Raw genomic sequence first — 24,596 nt, 5'->3', positions numbered from 1 at the left:
CATAGCTGCGTTGTTTTCAGTAATATAGGCATAGAAATCGAAATGTAGTCGATTTGTAATAATTGCAAAGGTGTATAAAAACAGTTGATGTTAAGTAGAGGACCAAAAAAATGCACAACAAATACAGAAAAATGATGAACGCAAGACTCAACAAATAACCAGCTCCCCATTAAAATATTGCTTTCGGCTCGAACTTAAAACAAATAATAAATAATGCAAACAATATAAACGAAGTGAAAACAGTTTTATATATGGCGATATTGATGCCCAATAGTCCAACCGGCAAATCAAATAGAAAACCAATTAATGTCTTGATTAGCATAATGTATGTTAAATGAAATACAAAGTATGTGTCACTAAGCGAATGTGATAGCCGAAAATCAAAGTCCGGCGAAATTTCATACCTATTATTAAACAATATTTTTGTTTGTATTTTATTTTATGCTAATGGGCGAGCGGCAAAACTCGGGCCGAGTACTTCCCAAAATCCCACAATAAACGCACAAGTTTTCGAAAAGGTTAACCCCAAACTCCAAAACCGGAATTCCCGAGGGGATGGTCGGCGATATTTTATACCCTTGCAAAAGGGTAATTTGCAGGAGTGTCGATCTAGCCATGGGATTTTAACTCACTGGAATATCAGAAACCAAAAATTCCAATAGAATTAGGGAGAATACATATTTGGCTCTGGCACAAACTAGGTTTATTAATTTCGCACAACAATTAACAAAATGGCGGATCTTTGAAATTTTTTTTTTGTAAATCGCCATTTTTCAGCCGCATATCAAGTTGAAAAGTAAAGAAGATTTGCACCGATTTGATTTATCCTAGTTCATGCCATAGCTATATATATATGTAAAAAAATGTATTTTGTTGTTTTTCTGTTTATCAAAATATTCCTTTGAGGTATAATAATTAGTTACTTTATCAGAATTATGCTTTTAGTTTTGTCAAAATCGGACAACAATATTATAGCTGCCATAGAAACGATGGCAAAATACAGCGCAAAATCGACATAGCTTCATTGTTTTTAGTAATATAGGCATAGAAATCGACATGTAATCGCAAGGGTATTTAAACTCTGGCTTTGGCGAAGTTTGTTTCCATTCTTATTTGTTTTTGACGGAGGTACCCCCGCCTCTCGCTCCAAGAAGTGTGTCATTTTCGATGGGATCGATTAATTGAAGAGAATGGAACTGGCGCGCTAACAACTGACACCTCCAGAACCAGACGAACAGGTTGTTGAACCAAGCGAATCTAGTTATATAATAGACCGCCGAATCCAAATCGATCCACAGTCTCAAACGGAGAGATCCAAAGTAAACAAGCAATCCAAGATGCGTGCTGCCGTCGTGTTCGTTGTTGTGATTTTCGCACTCCTCAGTGTCCTGGAGGCTGTGCCTGCTCCCCAGTTTGGATACGGTGGATTTCCTGGCGGCTATGGTGGCTTTGGCGGCGGCTATCCCGGCGGCTACGGCGGATACGGAGGCGGATATCCTGGCTACGGAGGCCTCAACCAGGGCGCATTCTCCAGTGCCCAGTCATCTTCCTCGGCCTCTGCCGGTGGTTACGGTGGTTTCGGTGGTTTCGGTGGATAAACCGCTGTAAAAACATACGTATTCCTTTTTTAAATTTAATATTAATAAACAAAATTCAATATTCTTATGAATCCAAAACTTGTGGTGTTGTGTCTATGTGTAAAAATAACATTAGGATTTATCCGATGATATATCCGAATTTCTCGATTGGTTTTAAAATCACAATTCGAAACATCTACAAGATATAATAATTATAAGCGATTTCAGATTTTAATTTTATAAAAAACCCGACGGCTATATTATATAACTGCTATAGGAACGATTTACAAATTTATCGTAAAATCGGCATGGCATCGTCATCATTGATTTTAAACATATACGAATAATACTCGTTCTATAGAATATTTGCTTGCCAAAAATTGCTTTCTTTCATTATTTACTGCTATTATACCAAATATCCAATTGTGAGTTTTTAAGATTTGATGTCTTTGTGATCTTTTATTAATTTTTTTTGTATTTATAGAGAGTTTTCTCTTTATAGAGGTCAAACTATGCGAGTCATTCCACAGATGCAACGAATATTTAAACATTTTTGGGAGAGGGGGCAAAAACTTTTCAGCCCAAAAATAACTTTCACTTGGACGGAAATTTCGATTCGCCACAGCTGTGGCTTACATTTGCCCAAGCTGCAAGTAAATCAATGCAGAAGCTCTGGTCGCCTCCACCAAGGATGCCAAAGTCAGGTCAAATCCACTGAATGTGCATCGAACTTGGTTCAAGGACTTTGCGGCATCATTAAAAACTTTTGCCTGGCATCTTGAGAAGTCCTTAAACGGGCTTTTCTGCTCAGCCCTGACTTTTGGTCGCACACATCTGGAGGACATCTACTCATATTGTTATTTTTTAAATTTATGTCCTGCGGCTGAAAGGCAACACAGAAAGGAAAAGGCCAGGGAATGCAAGTTAAGCTGAATAGCTTCTTTGCCTGTGGACGTTGGCTCAAATTTTCATTGATGGACGCGAGGTTGGTCCTTCTCCAGCTTTTGCTCCTGCCACTGGCCATTCAATGTCGCGGCTCTGGCATTGATGTTCAACCATTGTGTCCTGTGTGTCCTGTATGTCGTGTGTGTCGTGTGGCCACTGCACAATGCCCTGCATCCTGCATCCTCCATGGTCTCTATTCAACGAAGCCCTGCAAGTCATGGGCATTCAAAGGCATAATATAATAACGCGTTTATGTCCTCTCAGCAATTTTATGATGACCGTTGCTGCGTCCAAAGGGAGAAAACTGTATTCTGGGCAAAGCCAGAGTAATGATGACCAGCAGACCTGGCCGGGATATGTGTCCGTCAGTTGTGTGAGTAATGACATGGTTGGATGGTTCATATAAATAAGATTTTTATTGCACTATCCACGATAATCTTCTGAATGCTCCCATTAAATATCCTGGAAATTACCAAACGGCCTTACTTGGTCGCTGAAAATAAGGGATTTAAAAAGTGAGAATCAATGCGTTATTTTCACTAAATAAAAATATTTAATTTCTTCTACAGATAATAAAAAGTGTTCTTAATATGATGAGCCTAACTATTCTTTTGAAATTGAAATACTTTTCTAAACTTTCTGTGGTGTGAAGCTATTTGAAAATGTTTATTATTGATTTTAATCTTGTGACTTGAAAGCTTTTCTTAGCGGAATAAGTAATATGTTTTATTTTAAGTCTTACTAACGATTGAAATGATTTTTCGACCAAAATCAACTTCTGTCTAATCCCAGCCAATTTACAATGGTTTGGCAATGGCAATGGGAATGCCAAATCAAGGATTCTTTTCAGCAACACGTAAAGGGCGGATCCAAAGTTTTCGGAAAGGGGTGAAGTGCAAACTGTTCGCCTAAAATATGTCAATCGGAATGTAAATCATTGCGTAATTTGCATTTTGAGCAAATCAGCTTCAATTGAAATTGTCGATGCCCGGTGCCGCAGCTCCTCCTTCGCCTCCTCCACCTTTCTGAATTCCCCCCTTGATCCACATGCATTTGTTTCTGTTGCTGGCAACACGTGAGTTATGGCGACGATTTTGACAATTGTCAAGCGACGGGACACGCCCACCTACCCAACGGCAATGGGCGTACAGCCGTCGCATCCGTTACGTGCGTATATATGTTTGCTTCTCGATTCGGGCATAATAAATCTTGGCTCTTGTTATCCAACATAATTGTGTTGACGTGCCTCGATGTGAATTCAAATCATGTTAATATATATTTACAGAAATGATTGGCGCGAGAAATCATCTCGGTTTAAAGTAGTTTATTATTAAATGCCGTCATTTGAGTTAAAAATGTAAGACATTAACACACCATTTGCCTACGTAAATATATGTAGCACTAATGCACGAAAAAAATGGTTCCTTGCTAATTTGATTCAATAAATATGGCCATTTACTGACAGACAACCTTTATTCTATGTTAGTTCATTTTTAACATTTTAAGAAGTATGTAGTTTAAATCAATTTAAATATGCATGAAATAACAATATTTTGTTTTTATACCCTTGCAGAGGGTATTATAATTTTGGTCAAAAGTGTGCAACGCAGTGAAGGAGACATCTCCGACCCTATAAAGTATATATATTCTTGATCAGGATCACCTCCTGAGTTGATATAGCCATGTCCGTCTGTCCGTCTGTCCGTCTGTCCGTCTGTCCGTCTGTCTGTTTCTACGCAAACTAGTCTCTCAGTTTTAAAGCTATCGGATTGAAACTTTGCACACACCCTTCTTTCCTTTGCACGCAGTATATAAGTCGGAACGGCCGGGATCGGCCGACTATATCCTATAGCTGCCATATAACTGATTGATCGGAAATGCCATAACTTCCGTGTTTGTAAAGTTAGGAAGTTGGGATTTTCTATGGGTTTTATATTTGGCCAATCAATCCGACCTACCAAATTTCATAAGGATCGGCCGACTATATCCTATAGCTGCCATATAACTGATTGATCGGAAATGCCATAACTTTGGTGTTTGTAAAGTTAGAAAGTTGGGATTTTCTATGGGTTTTATATTTGGCCAATCAATCCGACCTACCAAATTTCATAAGGATCGGCCGACTATATCCTATAGCTGCCATATAACTGATTGATCGGAAATGCCATAACTTTGGTGTTTGTAAAGTTAGAAAGTTGGGATTTTCTATGGGTTTTATATTTGGCCAATCAATCCGACCCACCAAATTTCATAAGGATCGGCCGACTATATCCTATAGCTGCCATATAACTGATTGATCGGAAATGCCATAACTTTGGTGTTTGTAAAGTTAGAAAGTTGGGATTTTCTATGGGTTTTATATTTGGCCAATCAATCCGACCCACCAAATTTCATAAGGATCGGCCGACTATATCCTATAGCTGCCATATAACTGATTGATCGGAAATGCCATAACTTTGGTGTTTGTTAAGTTAGGAAGTTGGGATTTTCTATGGATTTTATTTTTGGCCAATCAATCCGACCTACCAAATTTCATAAGGATCGGCCGACTATATCCTATAGCTGCCATATAACTGATTGATCGGAAATGCCATAACTTTGGTGTTTGTAAAGTTAGGAAGTTGGGATTTTCTATGGGTTTTATTTTTGGCCAATCAATCCGACCTACCAAACTTCATAAGGATCGGCTGACTATATCCTATAGCTGCCATATAACTGAACGATTGGAAATGCCATAACTTTGTTGTTGTTAAAGTTAGGAAGTTCGGATTTTTTATGAGTATTAAGAATGCATCATATGAATAATTTTGGAGAATATAATTTACAGAGTATTCTGCAAGGGTATATCAACTTCGGCTCCGCCCGAAGTTAGCTTTCCTTTCTTGTTATAAATGATACAAGCCTTGAAAAAATTGGCAAAAGGAAAACGTTCACTTTTCGAGTTGTGTTGTGCTCCTCTGTATTGAAATATACAAATATCCCTATTTTGTAGAAATACCAAAATATATACCAAATAAAGTGGTAATTTTAAAGTTTGATTAAAATTGGTATATTCAAAATAGGATTTGCTTATAAGCCGATTAAAATAGGAGACGGGCTATAAATTCCAGAAGCCGCAAATAGAATAGTGAAAAACTTTGATACACGTTTCGCCTGGCAAAAGGAATTAGATTTGCATTCAGCGTTTGGTAGAAACGAATTTATTGCGAAAATTATGCTTTGATTTATTTTATTTCATTTTATTTATGCCTCCCTTAACTCTCGACTTTCCCCCATTTCACCTGCTGCCATTTCCAGTATTTTCCGACTAAGTTGTGCCAGTGTAAAAGTGTGTGTAAGAGTGTGCGTGTGTTTATGACACAACTTTCATCACGTACAACGTAGAGCAGATGTGCATACGCCAAAAAGTATGCAACAGCAAAACGTGATTTCGTTTTAAATTTCAACTGCGAGTGCTGTCAATGCTGAATTTATTTGCTGAACGCATTCATTTGGAAATTATCGAATAGGAAATTATTGGCTCTTGCAGAACAGAACGCTTTTGTTGCTACATTGCTCAAATTGTTGCCCGTAAGCGGTACAAACGTGAGCATTCAAATCCTTACAATTTCTTGTCAGAAAATGATTAGGAAATCACAATAGTTTGGGGGCATTAGAGTGCCAGATTATCCAAATTCAATCTTGGTTGTTTACTTACAAAGTTTTGCAATAAAAAACTATGCACTACTATGTTAACTTAACAATTTAATTGAGGATGCATTTTAACAACAATTGGAACCAATTAAAATTTCTTAATTTAATTAAGCGCAATTATAACAAGTTAATGGAATTACTTTCCCATAACCATATGAAACTGCAATAGCATTAAAATATAGTAAAACACACTGCTGATCGTGCTAAACCAAAGACTTCGATTCGGTTGAAAAAGCCCACAAGTCCTGAGTTGTAACTTCAAACTGCTGGCATAGGTCACATATCCACTTATCTATATTGGAAATTGGATCGAATGATTAGCATATTTTTAAGAATTACAACCGAGTTCCAGTACCTCTTTTGTCCAGCGCTTTTCACTCCATGCGTGCTTAGCCGAACTCTGATACTCCATCACCAAATCGCACATGTTGTCGATGAGATAATTGTCCAAAGCACGAATATAATATCCAATAAATCCCAATACTATCCAAAAAACGGGGGTGGACACTCCGAAGGTGAAAAACGCTCCCCAATAAGCTTGGACTACGCCGATTGTAAAAAAATTTAAACGAGATGCCAACATCTGCGGACCATAGATCCTATTTATTTTAAGTGATGTTTTGGTGAGACCAGCATGAAGTAACCAGAGTTCTTCCACCTCCTTCAATTTCCTGGGGGATGATGACGTTATTATTTCATCCAAGCGTTGATTGACATAATCAAATCCTCGAGCAACGTGCCACAAGGCAAGGAAATAACCCATTGGCACCGTTTCCAGAATATTAAGATTATTACTCAAGAATAAAAATTTTGCAATATTATTCAAGTTAATCGTATCGGTTGTATAAAACATAAATATGGTTTCGGTGATACACAACCAGAATACGGTGAAGAACTTTAGATAAATTAGAATCATTAGGGACCGCCGTATCCTTGTACATTTATTCTGCCTTTGACGTAACTTTCGTAGCAAAGGTTGCACTTCCTTAAACGCTGTATCCCGAAATCCTCGCGACAGGACCGTATATAGAACGACCAAATAGGACACCACATACCTAACATTATAGGTAATCAAAATGAGATTCGGAAAGTGCATTTTCGCCTGAAAATCCAAACGAACTCTCAACATAACTATGGGCAGAATGGTAAGCGTAACGACATTCGCAACCATGACATAGGCCTGGGTGAAAAATGTACTCTGGAACTCATGGTTGACCAGTTTTTGCGAAGTAATTCCAATTGCCAGCGAATAGCCAAAAAATATTTTCACCAACGAATAAACCATGACCACGTCCTTTCTCAACCAGTTTGTAGGCTCAACTGAAGTCATTTATTTTCCCAATAAAGGGAAGTGCTTATATCGATGAAATGTGATCTAAAGATGCGGAAATGATAGTGCTACTAGGAAGTTAGTTAGCATTAACTAAATTATACAAGGTTTCTGTTCAACTGCAGATTAAATTGTTTTACAAATAATTGGTAAGTTAATTATTTGTAATCTGATAAAATAGAAGGTCCTCCGAATTTTCTTGTCGAGTCTTCACAACTTTACATTTCAGTGAGAAGTACCACTCTAAAAAAAATGCACTCGATGACTTTGTCCTCAGATTTTCATTGATTTTTATACCCTTGCAGAGGGTATTATAATTTCAGTCAAAAGTTTGTAACGCTGTGAAGGAGACATTTCAGACCCTATAAAGTATATATATTCTTGACCAGCATCACCAGGAGAGTCGATCTAGCCATGTCCGTCTGTCCGTCTGTCCGTCCGTTTCTACGGAAACTAGTCGCTCAGTTTAAAAGCTATCTACTTGAAACTTTCCCCTAAGTTGTCTTTCTATTGCAGGTAGTATATAAGTCGGAACGATCCGGATCGAGCGACTATATCATTTTAAAAAAATATAACTTTGTTTTTTTAATTTTTTTTTTTTGTTGTTTGGGACTTGGTAATATTTAAATATTATGGAAATAAGGTTTTAATTAACTTAAAATCGGACAACAATATCATATAGCTGCCATAGAAACGATGGAAAAATGCAGCGCAAAGTCGACATAGCTTCATTGTTTTTTGTAATATAGGCATAGAAATCGAAATGTAGTCGAAATGTAGACGAATTGTAATAACTGCAAGGTATATAAACTTCGACTTGCCAAAATTTGCTTCTTTTCTTGTTAGTCGTCAATCTAGGATGAGATGGCCATAAAATGTTCAGCATATGGAGAACTCGAATCATTTGTTGACAAATCGAAACCCATGAAACCATGCATGATGGGGTGTCCGACGATATATTTGCACTTTTTCTAATTATGTGAACGGTTCTAAAGCGCTGCTGGTAGACAAACGCATAGCCACGGCAATATTACATGTTCCGACACCAAATACAAATAAACGTTACCGACCCTAATGTTTATCCCCATGATAAATGAAATGTGTCCGACCAGCTCATCAAAAGCCCGATGTGTTACCTATTCAAACTGGTACAAAAACTGATCAGCCTGCTTTTGGAAGCCTATTGAAAATATGTGCAAAATAAAGCTTTAACAACATAGATCTACAAAAATTACGTATGGTTCGCTTTAAAGTAGTTTATTGATAATCCATAAAAATGTAGCTTTAAGCCATCTATTTTTTGCTCATAACCAGATGAAACTGGAGCAGCATTATGGTGTGTACTACGATAGATGCTATCATTTGCAGCCATTTGTTTCTATTGACCGGATAAAGTCCACAAACCATAAGGTCCAGTCTCGTGCTGCTGTTATATATCAAGAAAGAACTCATCTGAAAATATAAACAGACTTTAAGAAGGAAGTTTTAAAATGTACACTGTATAACTATTCACCTCGTTAGACATGGAGCCCTCGGTGACGAAGTACTTCGGTTGGTTTTGATATTGAGTGACCAAATCGCAAATATAGTCGTTTAGAAAGAAGTCAAAGCTTCGAATCCAATATAAAAGAGCTCCGAAAAACTTGTCGATCGAATCGGATTGGTCATAATGGGAGTAGACTGTCCCCAAGTATCCGTTGATAATAGAGAACATAAAGTAATCAAAACGGGAGGCAAGCATCTGTGGACCATAGTGCCTATTTATCCCACGGGCTGTCCGACTTAGGGTCGCATGCAGAGCCCAAAGGCCACGGATCTCTTCGGCTTGGGCTTTTGGATCCATCGACTTATCTAGGGATATCTCTTTCAGGCGCTGGCTCACGATATCATAGCCTCTGGCAATTTGCCAAAACGAAATAAAATAAAAATACGTGTTCAGAATCAGGATGCTTAAGAAAATGTTAACTAGAAATCCAATCCAAACATGCGACGAAGGCAGTCCGTATTGGCAAATGAAAATGCCCAGTAAATACGACAAACACAAGTAACTCAACGTAAAGGTTTTCAGGATAAACAATTGTCGCAGCTTTGAGTTAATACCCTTTCCCGTGCGCGACATCTCTCGATTTACTTGTATTATAACGACCTGTAAGTCTATCAACATAGCGTCCCTGTAGCATCTCGAAATCAGGGTGTGCGCGATTACGATGTAGTTGATTGAAAACAGGACGTATGGAGTTATCCACATGTAAGACGGCAGCCATTTGGCCATCGTCATTATTTGGGCCGATTTCCAAAATCCCATCGGTAGCAAAATCAAGGTGATGGCATTCATAACCACCGCGTAAGTCTGCGTAATCCTTGTTTGCCGGAATTTTCCTCCAACTGCTATGTATGAGGTCATGCCCATGACCATGCCGTATGAGTTATAAATCTGAACGATCAACCTCATTGTCGCTTTCCGAATAAACCGCCGTCCAAGAGTTTCGAAGTGCAACTAAAGTTATTGGTTCGTATTTTTCATTGGGCATTGGTCAATTAAGCAAAGTGTCATTTGGCTGGCCGATCCAAATCAGCTTTGCGATAGCAGTGGCGTCTCCTTATTATTATAGTAGGAATTAAAAATATCTGTAGGATATAACCATATAAACTAATTTATACGCAATACATACAATGTTTTTGCATTTGAAGTAAATTAAATTTAAATGAATTCACATGTTTTCTAATAATAAAGTTGTGTTATGCATAATCAATCACTCAACATCAAATAGAATTGCAGCAGCAAAATGGAGTTGCTGATTATAAATTCCATCATTCCAAGCCATTGTTTTCTGTTGGCCGGAAAGAGTCCAAATACTTTTAAGTCGAGTCTGGTGCTGCTCTCATAGATTATATAGGCACTAATCTGTAATTATAACCATTAATTTGTGAAATGTTTGTGTTTTCTGGGACTACCTCTTGGGTTATGATTCCTTCGGTGACTTGGTGTTTCGGATAGCACTGATAACTCGATGCCAAGTCAGATATGAAATCGTTAAGAAAGAAGTCAGCAATTCGAAAAAAATATATTGAAATTGCATAGAAATAACAGAAATTTATTCCTTGATATAGGTAAATCATACCAAAGTAGCCACAGACAATAGTAAATATAATGAAATCAATGCGTGAGACTAGCATCGGCAGTCGATAGAATCTATTTATTCGGTTGGCCATGCAGCTGAGGCTCGAGTGAAGAGACCACACTCTACGCAGCTTAATCGAGACTTGAATTTCAGTATCAGATCTTAAGGCAATCAGCTGCTCTAATTCTTGGTTAAGAAAATCAAAGCCGCAAACAATTTTCCATAACAATGTGAAGTTAAAGTACGCACTGGCGGTTAGAAAGTTGTTGCCAATAATAATGAATATGCTATTACAATCATTAAATTTCCCAGTTAAAAGTAATAAAAACGGTGCAAAGCACACATAAGCAACAGTAATAAATTTGATATATAGCAGCCGCTGAAGTTTTAAACTTGTTTTTTTTCCAGCACACTCCATTTTTCGATTTAATTGATTGGTTACCTTAAACAAATAAAAAACCTTTTTTTCACGATAGCACCGCGCGATTAGGATATACACTATAGCCACATATTTGATCGAATAATGAACGACAGAAATTAAAAACATTGATTCCGGGAGAAAGGATTCGCTCTTGGCAGCTCTCATTACTCTCCAAAATACCGGTGGGAGAATAACGATTATAAAGATATTTACGGCTAAGGCATACGCCTTTGTAATGTTCGTTTGCCGAAATTTGCCATTGATATTTATGTACGACGTCAAGCCAATTAGAAATGTGTATCCATGGTAGACTTGGATTAGCCTCTCCATTATCATGGTTCTAAAGATCCGCTGCTCAGGAAAGTAGAACTCAAACTGAACCGTCCTAGTTGGTTTTTTTAACGTCGCATACAAAACAAATTAATCTTGGGTTATCATAGATGTGGTATTCAGTGATCAATTGGTTGTAGATTAACCAACCTGATTCTATAAAGTACCATTCAGAGTTTAAATTCAGTAGCCAATTGTAGGTACATAAGAATGCCTTTGTGTATTGTCAAAACGTTTAACAAGCATTTACTTAGATTTGGTAACTTATTTTCTTACAAAACTTCATTGTTCTGTATTTATATAAAGAAAGTTATTGGAACGATTTAAGCATATAAATTAAGCATCAACAAAATTGTTGCAGGAATATGGAGAAACAAACTATAATTCCCATCATTCCAAACCTTTATTTTTGCTATAATTAAAAACATAACCTATTTAGGCCTTCTTCAAATCATCTTGGCATTTAATTAGCTACTGGGTTATGATTCCTTTGCTTACAGTACGAATTAGATACATTAAAGGGGCATTTAATTTGATAAGATTCATTCCTTGACGCAGTTAAATCATACCTTCGTAGTAGGGCGATTAGCTACTTTATTTATTGATTAACAAAATCAAAGCCTTAAAATAATTGCCCGGAATAAGAGGAACATAGCCGATATTAACTAAAAGCAATTCAAAACAAGACACAAAACTGAGAGTGTTACTTAAAACACGATTAAAATGATTGTCTAAATTGGCAAACTCAAAAACATTACATTTAAGATACACACTTCAACCATAGTGTACCGAATGAAAAACAAATTGTGTTATGCCACCATTATTCCTTTGGCCATACAATGTGGTGGTTACTATACTAATTTCTAGAGCACTTGTTTAAAAAAAATTTGGATTATATAGAGTATTTCTATGTAGGGTTTATCTAGATTCACCCTCCCAAAAAACTTTATTATGCAATAACTCACGCTAAGACATGTTTGTTCGAAACATTTTAACATGCCGTTAAGTCATAACTTCGGCAAAACAAACGGATTAAGATTATGTCTTGACCTTTTTACCCCATATCAGGTACTTGCTGAGATGGACCTTTAAATTAGCGCTTAAATCTTACCTGACTTGTGTACTGACCGTATATATATTACGAGTTATTTTCTTCTTTAAATCATTCGCAATCGGCAGATGAAGAAGTCAATACACTTAAAAATGGATGGTCCTCTGTCGTTTTTCCAAGCCGATCCCGCCTGTCTGATCCTCATTGTCCTGGGACTGTCTCTGGTTGAGTACATATTGAACAATTGGTCCGATGCGAATAAAGATGTTGCCGACTATCCCCAAGAGTTCACAGTTTCCACCAGGAAGAGCAAACGGTGCGAAAGTGAGACTCCTTTGGCCAGAAACTGTGGTTTGAGACATCTGCAGCTGCGGCATCGTGCAAAACTTTTACCTGGCGTCAAACGGCGGCTTGACCTGCAGTTCTAAAACACAACACATTATGTTTAACATATACGCATAAATAATTAGCCTTAAGAAATTAAAATATTACTAATATAATACAATTATACGGTCAAATAAATATTCACCTTTTTGGCGCAATGAACTGAATTTATCGACTTATCGCTGGGCTTTCGATGCATTTTCCAAGGAAGTAGTGTGCTGCCAGATGACAAGGTTTTCTGCTATAGTGGCACCACTATGCCGTTCTAACTATTTTCCCGACAGATTTAGCTATTATTTAATTGTGATTTAAAATGGAAATTTTATTGACATCTGAAAATATCTTTAGATTTGTATGTAAATTTAAATATTTTTAGCCATCACTATAAATAGATCCCAAGTTATTTATCGGTTTTTTAATATATCACAGATGTTGGTTTTGTAGCCAAAAAAAAAGTTGTATATAATTTTTTGTACTATTTTAATGATTATTTATTTTAATTTAATTTTATTTTAATAATTATCCTAATTTTAAACTTTATCTTATGTTATTGTTATCTAGCTATTTATTTAGCTAGAATAAAATAGCTATTTTTAGACATATCTAGGTGCATATAGCACCTCTTTTTAACAGCATGTTGCCAGCACTGTGGGAGTTATTTATTTAGCCGGTTTTTTATGTTGAGGAACTTGTTGAGGTCACGCTTTTCCCGCACAATGTCTTGCTTTTCGCAAGTGATTAACCCGATAACGGGCGAAAACTCCTGGCAGGAGCGCGGAGATGACTACGATTACCACCTGGAGGTAGCCAACGCGGGATTCGGCGACATGCTGCACGACTGGGAGCGCAATCAAAAGTACTTCGCAGCTCTTAAGAAGACCATTGGCGGAATGCGAGCAGCGGGCAGAGAGGTGCATGTTCTGGACATCGGCACCGGCACTGGGATTCTCTCCATGATGGCAGTGGCAGCAGGAGCGGATTCGGTGACCGCCTGCGAAGCCTTCCTGCCCATGGCCAATTGTGCGGAGAAGATTCTGGCCGCCAATGGAGTCGGCGATAAGGTGCGGCTCATCCGAAAGCGTTCCACCGACATCCACGTGGGTGAGGATATGCCGCAAAAAGCCAACCTTCTGGTGGCCGAGCTGCTGGACACGGAACTGATAGGAGAGGGCGCCATCGGGATCTATAACCATGCCCATGCCGAGCTGCTCACCGAGGATGCCCTCTGTATTCCCGCCCGCGCCAGGTGCTATGCCCAGGTGGCCCAATCTCCGCTGGCGGCGCAGTGGAACAGCTTGAAAACACTGGCCAACTTGGACGGCGAACCTCTACTGCAACCGCCAGAGCAGCTTAAAGGTTGCCAAGGAGAGGCCGGTCTGCACGACGTCCAGTTGTCCCAGCTGCCAAGCTCCGCCTTCCGCCCACTCACCGATCCCGTGGAGATTTTCCAGTTTGATTTTCAGCGTAAACAGGAACGTGAGAAGCAAAGGGAGAAACGACTACAACTCCAATCTAAGCAACCTGGAGCCGCTGAAATGGTCTTCTATTGGTGGGACATCCATCTTGATGATAGCGGCGACATACTACTCAGCTGTGCTCCTTACTGGGCGCACCCCGAACTTAAGGAACTGGCAGCCGAGAAGGGGAAGGGTCACCCGCTACCCAATGTGGTGCCCTGGCGGGATCACTGGATGCAGGCCATTTACTACATACCTAAGCCCCTGCAACTGCTCGAGGCAGGTAAATCCTTCCACCTGAGTTGCCATCACGATGAGTACTCCCTTTGGTTCGATGCTCGGGAAGAGGCGCCGACGAAAAGTGTGCGACGTCATACGTGCTCCTGTGACCTGCACATGACCTACTCGCGGAGCAGGATTGGCCAGATTAACCAGGCGCCTCGAAACAAACGTTACCTGCGGTACTTGGAGGATAACATTGAGCCGGGAAAATCAAATGTATTGGTCCTCGGAAACGGCTGCCTGTTGGGTCTGGCGAGTTCTGCTCTGGGAGCTACTTCTGTCCAACTTCACGAACCTCATCGTTTTTCGCGAAGATTACTTGAATCGATTATACAGCACAACAAGCTGAAGAATGTCCAGTTCGTTGAGAAAGTAGAAGAACTTGAAGATTCGCAGCTGACTGCCCTTACCCACATCTTTGCGGAGCCCTACTTTCTTAATGCGATTCTGCCGTGGGACAACTTTTATTTTGGCACCTTGCTCATAAAAATAAAGGACAGGCTGCTGGAAAACGTGAGGATTTCGCCTTGTTCAGCACGGATATATGCCCTGCCTGTGGAGTTTTTGGATCTGCACAAGATTCGAGCACCTGTTGGCAACTGCGAGGGATTTGATCTGCGTTTGTTCGATGAAATGGTGGAGGTATGTCATTAAATATGATTTAATGAAATTGAGTAAAGATGTTTTTCCTTACAGAGATCTGCAGAGCAAGCAGTTTCCCTGGTGGAGGCGCAGCCTCTCTGGGAATATCCCTGCCGCGCCCTTTCTGAGCCTCAGGAAGTGCTTAGTGTGGAGTTTAGCAATTTTAGTAAAGAGCTTGACCTAAAAGGAAGCATAGAACTGAAACAGTAAGTAAAATCCTTAAGTAAAAACTGAATGGAATACCAATCCCATTCGTTTTTTCAGTCCCGGAACCTGCAATGGAGTGGCTTTATGGGTGGACTGGCAGTTGGTCGATGACAGCAGTCCCAGATCCGTTGTGAGCAGTGGTCCGAGTGAACCAGTCATTCCCGGTGACTTTGTAAAGTGGGATATGTTCGTACGCCAGGGGGTGCACTTTCCCAGAAAAAGCAAAGAAGTCAACACCCACGTCGAATGGAGCACGGATTTTAAACCACTGCTAGGCGAACTGAACTTTAGCTTTAGCCAAAAGAAGCTTTAAAACCCTGTTTGGAATTTTAGCATTTATTCACCAAAATTTGGACAAAATTACAACGAGCAATGAACGTCAGGGTAAATGCATTGAATGAGTGATATTTTAAAAGACAGTCTAATCCTTGGGAATCTCTTCCTCCATGCGTGTGAGAGTAATGTTCCTGTCTGTTTGGGAGGAGCCTGTCACCTTGGTACCAAATTCCCCTCCTCGGAGGCGCATACGCAGATCTAAAGCCCTGATGTCCGTCATCAGCGAGTGCTGCTTGTTCTCCAGATCCACGTCGATCCTCTTGCCGTGCTCCTCTAGCAGATTAAAGTTGGTCTTGCTTTCGTCGATCTTGGCCTGCAGGCGTCGTCGGATCTCGCGTAGCTTCTCCACCTCCAGGCAGAGCATGTCGTGCGCCTGGTCCATGCACAGTTCCATTCCCGACCTCTGGGCCCGGTTCTCCAGCCGCGTTTCAGCCAGTTTCAGGGCATCGGTCTTGTCCCGTAGTGCATTCTCCGAGGTGCGAATCTCACACATCGCCTTCTCCATCTCGTCCTTCATCTTGAGCTGCTGCCACTCCAGTTCGTTCCTGGCCCGCTGCGTTTCGAAAATACGCTTGCGAATGGTGTGCTCTGCCCGCTCCTGTTGGGACTGGAGCATGTTGCGTGCCTTCTCGCGGCACACGAACAAAGCCTCCCGGATGGCGTACGTATCCGCAAGCTCATTCTCCGCCAGCAGCTTAATATTCTTCACGTTCTCCAGCCAGGTCTCGTAGGAGCAGGAACTTAATGAGTGATTCGAAATTAATTTAAAAAGCCCTTAGCTAAGTCTCACTTTATAACTCACTTCTTTGGGTTCCTGGTGGGATCCGGCTTGTAGGAGATATTCGCCGAGTTGCGATCGAGAGCCAACTGAGAGTTGTCTAGCTGCACCGCCTCCACCTTAAATTCGATCTCCAGGCCGATCTTGAAGCGCACCTCCTCCAGTCGATTTAGCTTTTCCCACGCCTTCTGGCAACGATCAGCTAGCAGCCTTTGGTTATTCTCCAATACGACCAGTTCGTTCTTTATCTCCGTATCGGCCTCGTCGTAGGTGATCTCCGACCCAAGACGACCATCCCTCATGGTGAGGCATTCGGCTATAACGGAGATCGGACCCGCCAGTGCCTCCAACTCCCGTTCCGTGGCGTTCTTCTCCTCCTGCAGCATAAAGATCTCGCGCTCGATCCTCTCGAAGGACTTTGAGATTATATCCCTCCAGCGATTCAATTCTGATATACTGGTACACAGGAAAAATTTTATTTCAACTTTTATAGTGCATGTAGATATCGCTAATAAGAATAAACTCAGGTCTTATATAAAAAAAAACATAAAAATATATTGCAAAAAAAGGTTTAAAAGCAATTCCCAATTCCTAGTGAATCCTAAATTCATTTTGGTGTGGAAAGTAATAAATTCCAATAATATTTTGCTTGTGTCTAAAATGCAATTCAATTAATTGCGATGTAACTTTTATAGTCTCACCGATCTGTCAGGGCTTCATTGGTCTCGTAGTTGGCCCAGTCGCCCTCGATCCTCGTCTCGTTTCTCAGCGATCTGGATGAATGGCGCATAGCGAAGGCGTCTGACCTCCGGGCATCCGCCACATTGCGCATCTGGTTTACCCGGGCGTACCAGTCCGTCAGCGATATGTGCTGGAGCGGCTTCTCCATCGTTACCACCGAATGGAAGGCCATTGTGTATGTTTTAAAGTTTTCAATTAAACAATTGGATTTATTCTTCAGTAATTTCAGAAAATGTATGCTGTCAACTAGAACTCTCAAAGTGGACTGAAATAGTCGGCCGAAACATCGATTGCAAATGGTTGTTTGATCAACGAACACTAGATCTCCAAGGTGTTTGGGTCATTGTCAAGGACAACGCCCTGTAATTTGTTTGTTAAGGTTTAAAGATACAGAATTTGGTATATATACATTTCATTTCGCGTATTACCATAGTAATATATAATGAAATTATGTTTACTTTTTGCATGGTTTTTAAACACTTTAAAGTTGACGGGATTAGATTTCTGAGAAGATTGTTTTTTTTTTTGGAGTTATCTCAGCTAGTAGCCCTATGATAAGGAATTTCAACTCAGAGGTATTACAGTAATAAAGTACTTATACCCGTTCTTCATAGAGTAAAAGGGTATATTGTACTTTTTAAAAAGTATGTAGCAGGTCGATTAGGACCCTATTAAAAATATATATTTTTGACAGACTGACATGTCTATTCGTCCGTATGAACTTCAATATCTCAAAAACTATAACAACCAGATATTTAGCATAAAGATTCTAGGTTCTAGGCGCTTCCTAAAATTGATTTATTTTAAAATCTTATCTTAGGTATCTTATAGTCGTGGCACTCGACTATAGCGTTTTATCTTGTTTAAATTTAAGTTTATTTGGAGGTACGACACTAACAAAAGAACACAATCATTACTTAATAAATGGTCCTTGACCCTAATGACCTTGTGGTGGTGACTCAGGTGCCCCAAATACCCAGTGCTCTCCAATGAGTCCGTAGTTTTTTTTCAGCGTGTGTCGGAAGAGATAAAAACACTTTTAGCGGGGGCGGGGGAGCAGCTCTTTCTCAGCTTGTGTTGATCTCAGTTCGACAGACGGCGCTACCTAAAATGGATTTATTTTAAATTCTTATCTTAGGTATCTTATAGTCGTGGCACTCGACTACAGTGTTTTATCTTGTTTAAATTTAAGTTTATTTGGAGGTACGACACTAACAAAAAAACACAATCATTACTTAATAAATGGTCCTTGACCCTAATGACCTTGTGGTGGTGACTCAGGTGCTCCAAATACCCAGTGCTCTCCACTGAGTCAGGAGTTTTCTTTTGGTATCCTCTAAGAGGCTAGCACTCTCAACCTTTTACTCGTAACATGTAAGGGATCGAACTAACCGAGTTAAGGTTTTATATATATAAATCAATCAAAGAACCTGCCCAGATGATTATTTATTTAACTCGGTCTACGATTCGTTTGCCACCCGCTGGTTAAGCAGCACCTTTGATTTAAAGCCCGAGGCGACAAGCGGAGCCACTTCGAAGGGTTCGCGACCACGCGTCTCCGGCAAATATCGTTTCGTCAGGATGAAGAGCAGCAGGCAGGTGACCGAGAACGGCAGGAAGACCAAGGCGCCCCAGAGATTCTGGAAGGTCGGAAAGGTCATACCAATGACAAAGTTGCACAGCCAGTAGACGACGCTTCCCAGTGACATGGCAGCTGGACGAGAAGCCAGCTCAAACAGTTCTGTAGAGTCAATATAGTAGACGATTAAGCCGCCATTATTGGACAGATCAACGCACCTGCTCCAATGAAGAAGGGTATGGGACCCAATCCAAACTGGAAGAAGAATATATACAGGAATATGCAGCCAATGCAACCCATGGCGAACCAGCTATAAATCTCCTAAAATGAATTGGGTTAATACTATGTATAGATAACTATTAGGCCCCATACTACTCACAATAAAGTACAGCATCATGGCAAACAGAAACAGGAAGACAGTGCAGAAAAAGGTGGAGAAAAGCATCAGTGGTCGCCGGTTGACTCGTTCCAGTAAGACGGGACCCAACATCGAGGTGGCCAAGTTGAGGGAACCTGCACCCAAGTTGGCCCACTCCGACGCCTGGACGGACAGACCCGCCTTGCGGAAGATGGACACGGAGTAGTAGAAGATCTGAGGAACAGAAGAGGTTGGAAATTACACTCTGGAATGTCCGAAGACTAGTCCAATACGTACTGCATTTATCCCCGAAAGCTGCTGGCCACCCAGGAAGGCGCAGACGATGATCAGCGGTAGACGCAATTTAGGATCCCGCAGCACCTCCACCAATCCGCTAGCCGCCACCTTGGAAGCAGCCTCCAGTTCCATTTCGTCCATCTCCACCTGCAGTGCGACGCTGTCCGCGGAGTAACCCCTCAGCTGCTGCAGCTGGCGACGTGCCTCCTCCTTGCGCCCCTTGACCACGTACAGCCACTTGGGGCTCTCGGGATACCACCTAAAAGGGGCATAGCATGCCGCCACCAGGAGGCCGTAAAGGGCCAGGCCAAAGTGCCAGGTTTCGGGACCTCCAAGCACCGACCGCAGGCTGCATACCTGCGCCACCACAACGCCCAGGGTCAGGCCCATCGGACAGAGTGGAGCCAGTGTGCTGCGCTGGGAGAGAGCCGAGATCTCACTGTGCCACATGGGCATGAAGGCCGTGAGGAGACCACCGGCCAATCCAACCAGCAGCCGACCCAGCAGCAGGAGCTCCACGGAACCCAAGGGTCGGCACGAGTAGAAGCAAATGGCGCCCAGCGCCAGAAGGATGCCACAGATGTTGAAGCAGCCGCGGCGTCCGAACCTGTTGGCCATGGTGGCGCCCGTCACCGACCCGATGGCGCCTCCCACTAGGAATATGGAAACAAGGGCCGACCACAGCAGCTCCAGACTGGACTCGCCCAAGTTCACATCGTAGCGGGCAATCAGAGTCTCGTTGCACCAGGAGCGCATGAGCTGGGGGATGAGTTTGGCTTCTTGAGGAACTTGAGTGCCGCTGGCGGAATGGGGTGCTACTCACCTCAGCGGGACTGTTCATCACACCCGTGCAGTATCCCACTGGAACGGCTGCTCCGAGCGAGGATCCGATTGCCGCCCACTTAAGGGACCAGCTCCATTGGGGCTGCTCCTCCTGGAAACAAGGAGTAATGGGACCTCTTCCAGGATATCAACCTTCAGTTACCTTACCTGATTCGTCTTTCTGTGTGCCATTAGGGGCTCCTCTGGACTCAATGATCGTTCATGAGGCGGTTCGCCGCCTTTTTGCCTTTCCATTGCGCATCTGATGGGTAAAACGTTGCTTATGGAGCTTTTGTTGGCGGAACGTTGCTGGGAAACGGATCATCGCAGATCGTATATCATTAGGAGATTAGGAATCACGTTTATCAAACGTAAAGATAACCGATGGCATAGTCATCCGAATGCCCGATGGGCTTGGCATACAATGCCTATAATGAAAAATGGGAATGTACCAATGTGCATCAACATGATTGCGGCTTCTTATGGCTTGTTTGGCCATTCATCTTTACGAAGTTTCCTTAATGGTTTTGATTTACAATGAGCCAAACGGTACGTTATTTGCATTATCTAATCAATGTCACGATGGTGATAAATGGTGTTGAATATACCTCAGCTCCGTATCACAGAAGCCGCAATAAAAGCCTATGACTACTGAAATCTCGTTTCGTTTTATTTCGTAAGTTGGATTAGTTGGAGGAGCGCCGCACGTTTAGTAGCTCAATAAGGAAAGCCCGTATGGACAGGCTGACTTATATTCATTAGAGGTATACGACCGTAATTGAAATAACTTTGGAAAGGCTAAGGGCGAAAAAACCGTGATGAAATTTCTGATATCAAATTTTTTCCAAATTTACTGAAATCGGGATACGGATTCTAACATCGGGACACAGGCCCTGGGTTCAGGATATGGATCCTAGAATCGGGATACAGATTCTGAAATCGGAATACGAGCCCTAAGACCGGGATAACAATTCTGAGATCAGGATACAGATCCTGAGATCGGTATCCGGACTCAGAGATCGGTATCTCTACTTTAACAATTTCTCCAGATTGACAACGAACAACACATATGTTTAAAAAACCTCATAAGTGCATTCCTGCAGGACTCTAGTAGAAATACTACAGGATGGAAGTGTCCATATGCCATAATTTTGCTTATTTTTTAAGAACGTCAGGCAAATTAAAATATATAAAGTTGTCGTTTATCTACTATTTTCACTCGTAGACGAAATGTGTTGCAATTTGCTCTTGAGTATGACAGTCATTATTCATATAAATACAAAAATTAAAGTATTATCTTTAGTTGTTGTCTGTTGTCTTATTATCCGTCTAAAAAAAAAAAATATTTTATTTTTTTTTAAATCAGGAAATATGTGCCGGCGGAATTTAATCGAAGTTCTTCTCCATGGGTCTTGACATCGCTAATCTTCCATTCAAGTCAGCCACCTTATGGCTTATACATTTTTTGGTATTTTCGGAAACATTTGTTGGTATTTCAACGCGGTCACACTGTCACACACACGTGTTTTTCTTTTCGAGCGTTTTGGTTGCCGCGTGTTAACGGACCCAATCACATTTCGTTTAAAGTTGTATTAAAAAGTGCAAGTACAGCAGCTTAAAATGGGCAAACCAGGTGCGCAAACCTATCAATTAATGGGTCTAATTAAAACAATCAGTTTATCTACGATTTAGACCACTAAACTTAACCTCTTACTGTGTAAATATTAAAATGTGATCATTTTTCTTTGCAGGATTCAGTCCTCGTGGTGGCGGCGGCGGCGGTGGAGGAGGTGGTGGCTTCCGCGGGCGTGGCGGCGGCGGAGGTGGTGGCGGTGGAGGAGGATTCGGAGGCGGCCGTGGACGCGGCGGCGGTGGAGATCGCGGAGGTCGAGGCGGATTCGGTGGCCGTGGAGGTGGTGGAGGCGGACGTGGTGGTGGCGATCGCGGAGGCCGTGGTGGCTTCGGAGGACGCGGTGGAGGCGGTGGCCGTGGTGGCTTTGGAGGACGAGGCGGAGGCGGTGGTCGCGGCGGCGGTGGACGTGGTGGAGGCGCCGGCGGCTTCAAGGGCGGCAAAACGGTCACCATCGAGGCCCATCGTCACGAGGGTGTGTTCATTGCCCGCGGCAAGGAGGATGCCCTGGTCACCAGGAACTTTGTACCCGGATCCGAGGTGTACGGCGAGAAGCGCATCTCCGTCGAGGTTTGTCTTCCATTCCCTCTCCTTAGTTATAATCCAGATCCCCAGCTGATGATGAGGTTGTGCAGGGGTACAGAACATGGCATCATGTGGCCATGAGCATCCTTGGCGGCCACCTGTGGCTGTGTGCACTCCAGGTGCACGTGAAGCAGTCGCGGGTGCTCCAAGGCCTGCTTAGAACAATGCACAACTGAGGCGCTACCTATCCCAAAACAATCCAAACCCAAACAAATCCACCATTTTGAAAAGTGATTTTCGGATAGTTTCAGACCGCTTATCTTCGAATACCACATGTTTATTACCTATCTTCTTTGAGAATTCAAGTGCTGCGTTTATATGGTTTCTGTTTTTGATTGATTTGCCTAAAAATTAGTTAAAGCTACTTCGTGTTTTAAAAGTATATTATTTTCAAAACCCGTAATTTTAGATAATAGTATCTATATTCATATTACAAAAAAAGAACAAAAATATTTATTACGTGTGTGAGAATTATTTAAACTTAGAAAAATAACTTTCTTTTTTAAGTTTTAAAACAATGAGAATAATCAGATCTTAGTTTTTGTTCATACATAATTAATTAACTTCAATTTTGTAAAAACTTTCCGGGTCCTATAAATAAATTTTTACCATGTAGAAATATATAAATATTAAGACCAATGCCTGAAATTATCCAGCGATTATTTGTTCCTCCTATCATTTCCCAGTCTTTTTTAAAACTATTTTAATATGAATTCGTCAGCATATTTTTAATTAACTTACATTTCTTTCCAGACAAATGGCGAGAAGATTGAGTACCGTGTGTGGAATCCTTTCCGCTCCAAGCTGGCTGCTGCCGTCCTGGGTGGAGTTGAGCAGATTCACATGCCGCCAGGCTCCAAGGTTCTCTACTTGGGCGCCGCTTCCGGAACGACAGTTTCCCATGTGTCGGATGTGGTGGGACCCGAGGGTCTGGTCTACGCCGTGGAGTTCTCACACCGATCCGGTCGTGATCTAATCAACGTTGCCAAGAAGCGCACCAACATCATACCCATCATCGAGGACGCTCGCCATCCACACAAGTACCGCATGCTGGTTGGCATGGTGGACACGATTTTCGCGGACGTTGCCCAGCCAGATCAGGGTCGTATTGTGGCGCTAAATGCCCAGCACTTCCTGAAGAACGGCGGCCACTTTGTCATCTCGATCAAGGCCTCCTGCATCGACTCCACGGCGCAGCCTGAAGCGGTATTCGCCGCCGAGGTGAAGAAGATGCAAGCGGACAAGCTGAAGCCGCAGGAGCAGCTCACGCTGGAGCCCTACGAGCGAGACCATGCCGTCGTTGTCGGCGTCTACCGACCACCGCCCAAGCAGTAAGCAGATGACTTCTGCCGGGCTTAGTTTTAAGGCTATTGTACTAATACAGACGTGTTGTATTAAGTTTCTTTTTAAATATAAAACCATAGTTTTAAAGATAAATCAAAATGCAAACTATTTTTGTAGCAGACGTACAAAATATATACAGAAACCAAAAGCGTGACGGAGGGCGTATGTATAAAATGTGGTTTTGTAAATCAAATGAAAACGAGTCATTGGCTTGTAAAAAAGCCAAGGAAATTGTGTGGGTTGGATCGAAATTAAAGTAGTTCCTAATTAAAATTTTCCTTATTTTATTCCGCCAAGATTTTTGTACAATTATCAAGTCAAAGTGGGTCGATCTACGGCCTTTTCAAACTAAAACCAATAAAGCTACAAATTATCAAATCCAATTTTTAATAAGTTTATAGTAAAGTCAGACTAGGTAAAATAATAAAAACATTTTCCAAACATCACGGAAAAATTAGAATTAAGTAAATAAGTGTACCAATGAAAAATGTTACAAATAAAATAAACACCCAATATTTGTATGATCCGCAACAAAATAAACTACTACATAATAATAACAAAAATTAAATTTACAAAATAAAAAAAGAACAATTCGCTGCGGACAGGATTCGAACCTGTGCGGGTAGAACCCAATGGATTTCAAGTCCATCTCCTTAACCACTCGGACACCGCAGCTGTGCCAGCG

The 24,596-nt window shown here is 41.4% G+C and overlaps 8 protein-coding genes and 1 non-coding gene across 9 annotated transcripts; 4 read left to right on the top strand and 5 right to left on the bottom strand.

The window, feature by feature from the left end:
- The first annotated feature begins 1,328 nt into the window (after nucleotides 1-1,328).
- LOC108040079 (neuropeptide-like protein 31) lies at nucleotides 1,329-1,676 on the top strand. Its single transcript, XM_017117320.2, has one exon. It carries the CDS (start codon nucleotides 1,338-1,340, stop codon nucleotides 1,596-1,598), a length of 261 nt encoding a protein of 86 aa, XP_016972809.1. The 5' UTR covers nucleotides 1,329-1,337; the 3' UTR covers nucleotides 1,599-1,676.
- A 4,675-nt stretch (nucleotides 1,677-6,351) lies between these two features.
- Nucleotides 6,352-7,500, bottom strand: LOC108040078 (putative gustatory receptor 59b). Its single transcript, XM_017117319.2, has 2 exons — nucleotides 6,571-7,500; nucleotides 6,352-6,507 (listed from the first exon to the last, which is right to left on the bottom strand). Exons 1-2 carry the CDS (start codon nucleotides 7,498-7,500, stop codon nucleotides 6,352-6,354), a joined length of 1,086 nt encoding a protein of 361 aa, XP_016972808.2.
- A 1,338-nt stretch (nucleotides 7,501-8,838) lies between these two features.
- LOC108040077 (putative gustatory receptor 59b) lies at nucleotides 8,839-9,997 on the bottom strand. The gene is made up of 2 exons (XM_017117318.2): nucleotides 9,059-9,997; nucleotides 8,839-8,997 (listed from the first exon to the last, which is right to left on the bottom strand). The coding sequence occupies exons 1-2, from the start codon at nucleotides 9,995-9,997 to the stop codon at nucleotides 8,839-8,841; spliced, it is 1,098 nt and encodes a 365-aa protein (XP_016972807.1).
- A 2,608-nt stretch (nucleotides 9,998-12,605) lies between these two features.
- Nucleotides 12,606-12,990, top strand: LOC108040084. The gene has a single exon (XM_017117324.1). It carries the CDS (start codon nucleotides 12,622-12,624, stop codon nucleotides 12,895-12,897), a length of 276 nt encoding a protein of 91 aa, XP_016972813.1. The 5' UTR covers nucleotides 12,606-12,621; the 3' UTR covers nucleotides 12,898-12,990.
- Nucleotides 12,991-13,498: 508 nt separating this feature from the next.
- LOC108040086 (protein arginine N-methyltransferase 7) lies at nucleotides 13,499-15,828 on the top strand. Its single transcript, XM_017117327.2, has 3 exons — nucleotides 13,499-15,234; nucleotides 15,289-15,440; nucleotides 15,499-15,828. The coding sequence occupies exons 1-3, from the start codon at nucleotides 13,531-13,533 to the stop codon at nucleotides 15,752-15,754; spliced, it is 2,112 nt and encodes a 703-aa protein (XP_016972816.2). The 5' UTR covers nucleotides 13,499-13,530; the 3' UTR covers nucleotides 15,755-15,828.
- Nucleotides 15,762-17,586, bottom strand: LOC108040087 (tektin-B1). The gene is made up of 3 exons (XM_017117328.2): nucleotides 17,257-17,586; nucleotides 16,580-17,011; nucleotides 15,762-16,517 (listed from the first exon to the last, which is right to left on the bottom strand). Exons 1-3 carry the CDS (start codon nucleotides 17,466-17,468, stop codon nucleotides 15,863-15,865), a joined length of 1,299 nt encoding a protein of 432 aa, XP_016972817.2. The 5' UTR covers nucleotides 17,469-17,586; the 3' UTR covers nucleotides 15,762-15,862.
- A 1,136-nt stretch (nucleotides 17,587-18,722) lies between these two features.
- LOC108040090 (solute carrier family 2, facilitated glucose transporter member 1) lies at nucleotides 18,723-20,626 on the bottom strand. The gene is made up of 6 exons (XM_017117333.2): nucleotides 20,521-20,626; nucleotides 20,354-20,464; nucleotides 19,531-20,289; nucleotides 19,255-19,467; nucleotides 19,094-19,196; nucleotides 18,723-19,037 (listed from the first exon to the last, which is right to left on the bottom strand). The coding sequence occupies exons 1-6, from the start codon at nucleotides 20,605-20,607 to the stop codon at nucleotides 18,757-18,759; spliced, it is 1,554 nt and encodes a 517-aa protein (XP_016972822.1). The 5' UTR covers nucleotides 20,608-20,626; the 3' UTR covers nucleotides 18,723-18,756.
- A 1,246-nt stretch (nucleotides 20,627-21,872) lies between these two features.
- Nucleotides 21,873-24,065, top strand: LOC108040089 (rRNA 2'-O-methyltransferase fibrillarin). The gene is made up of 3 exons (XM_017117332.2): nucleotides 21,873-21,985; nucleotides 22,104-22,552; nucleotides 23,321-24,065. The coding sequence occupies exons 1-3, from the start codon at nucleotides 21,973-21,975 to the stop codon at nucleotides 23,900-23,902; spliced, it is 1,044 nt and encodes a 347-aa protein (XP_016972821.1). The 5' UTR covers nucleotides 21,873-21,972; the 3' UTR covers nucleotides 23,903-24,065.
- A 439-nt stretch (nucleotides 24,066-24,504) lies between these two features.
- Nucleotides 24,505-24,586, bottom strand: Trnas-uga. Its single transcript has one exon. It is a non-coding gene; the product is annotated as a tRNA-Ser (tRNA).
- Nucleotides 24,587-24,596: the final 10 nt, after the last annotated feature.

The sequence above is a fragment of the Drosophila rhopaloa genome, unplaced genomic scaffold (genome assembly GCF_018152115.1).
Source record: "Drosophila rhopaloa isolate 14029-0021.01 unplaced genomic scaffold, ASM1815211v1 contig_115, whole genome shotgun sequence".
Lineage (NCBI taxonomy): Eukaryota > Metazoa > Arthropoda > Insecta > Diptera > Drosophilidae > Drosophila > Drosophila rhopaloa.
Note: the sequence above shows the minus strand (reverse complement) of the source record. Positions and strands in the feature narration are given on the sequence as shown.

What these genes read in the sequence shown, in the direction of transcription:
- LOC108040079 (XM_017117320.2), top strand. Translation starts at nt 1,338, where the DNA reads ATGCGTGCTGCCGTCGTGTTCGTTGTTGTGATTTTCGCACTCCTCAGT.
- LOC108040078 (XM_017117319.2), bottom strand. Translation starts at nt 7,500, where the DNA reads ATGGTTTATTCGTTGGTGAAAATATTTTTTGGCTATTCGCTGGCAATT. An exon ending in AAAAGCGCTGGACAAAAGAG is followed by an intron (nt 6,508 to 6,570) that starts GTACTGGAACTC and finishes TTTCCAATATAG; the next exon opens with ATAAGTGGATATGTGACCTA.
- LOC108040077 (XM_017117318.2), bottom strand. Translation starts at nt 9,997, where the DNA reads ATGAGGTTGATCGTTCAGATTTATAACTCATACGGCATGGTCATGGGC. An exon ending in AGGGCTCCATGTCTAACGAG is followed by an intron (nt 8,998 to 9,058) that starts GTGAATAGTTAT and finishes TTATATTTTCAG; the next exon opens with ATGAGTTCTTTCTTGATATA.
- LOC108040084 (XM_017117324.1), top strand. Translation starts at nt 12,622, where the DNA reads ATGGATGGTCCTCTGTCGTTTTTCCAAGCCGATCCCGCCTGTCTGATC.
- LOC108040086 (XM_017117327.2), top strand. Translation starts at nt 13,531, where the DNA reads ATGTTGAGGAACTTGTTGAGGTCACGCTTTTCCCGCACAATGTCTTGC. An exon ending in TGTTCGATGAAATGGTGGAG is followed by an intron (nt 15,235 to 15,288) that starts GTATGTCATTAA and finishes TTTTCCTTACAG; the next exon opens with AGATCTGCAGAGCAAGCAGT. An exon ending in GGAAGCATAGAACTGAAACA is followed by an intron (nt 15,441 to 15,498) that starts GTAAGTAAAATC and finishes TCGTTTTTTCAG; the next exon opens with TCCCGGAACCTGCAATGGAG.
- LOC108040087 (XM_017117328.2), bottom strand. Translation starts at nt 17,468, where the DNA reads ATGGCCTTCCATTCGGTGGTAACGATGGAGAAGCCGCTCCAGCACATA. An exon ending in AATGAAGCCCTGACAGATCG is followed by an intron (nt 17,012 to 17,256) that starts GTGAGACTATAA and finishes CCTGTGTACCAG; the next exon opens with TATATCAGAATTGAATCGCT. An exon ending in CCCACCAGGAACCCAAAGAA is followed by an intron (nt 16,518 to 16,579) that starts GTGAGTTATAAA and finishes TCACTCATTAAG; the next exon opens with TTCCTGCTCCTACGAGACCT.
- LOC108040090 (XM_017117333.2), bottom strand. Translation starts at nt 20,607, where the DNA reads ATGGAAAGGCAAAAAGGCGGCGAACCGCCTCATGAACGATCATTGAGT. An exon ending in CACACAGAAAGACGAATCAG is followed by an intron (nt 20,465 to 20,520) that starts GTAAGGTAACTG and finishes CCTTGTTTCCAG; the next exon opens with GAGGAGCAGCCCCAATGGAG. An exon ending in AGCTTTCGGGGATAAATGCA is followed by an intron (nt 19,468 to 19,530) that starts GTACGTATTGGA and finishes TCTGTTCCTCAG; the next exon opens with ATCTTCTACTACTCCGTGTC.
- LOC108040089 (XM_017117332.2), top strand. An exon ending in AGAAGCGCATCTCCGTCGAG is followed by an intron (nt 22,553 to 23,320) that starts GTTTGTCTTCCA and finishes ATTTCTTTCCAG; the next exon opens with ACAAATGGCGAGAAGATTGA.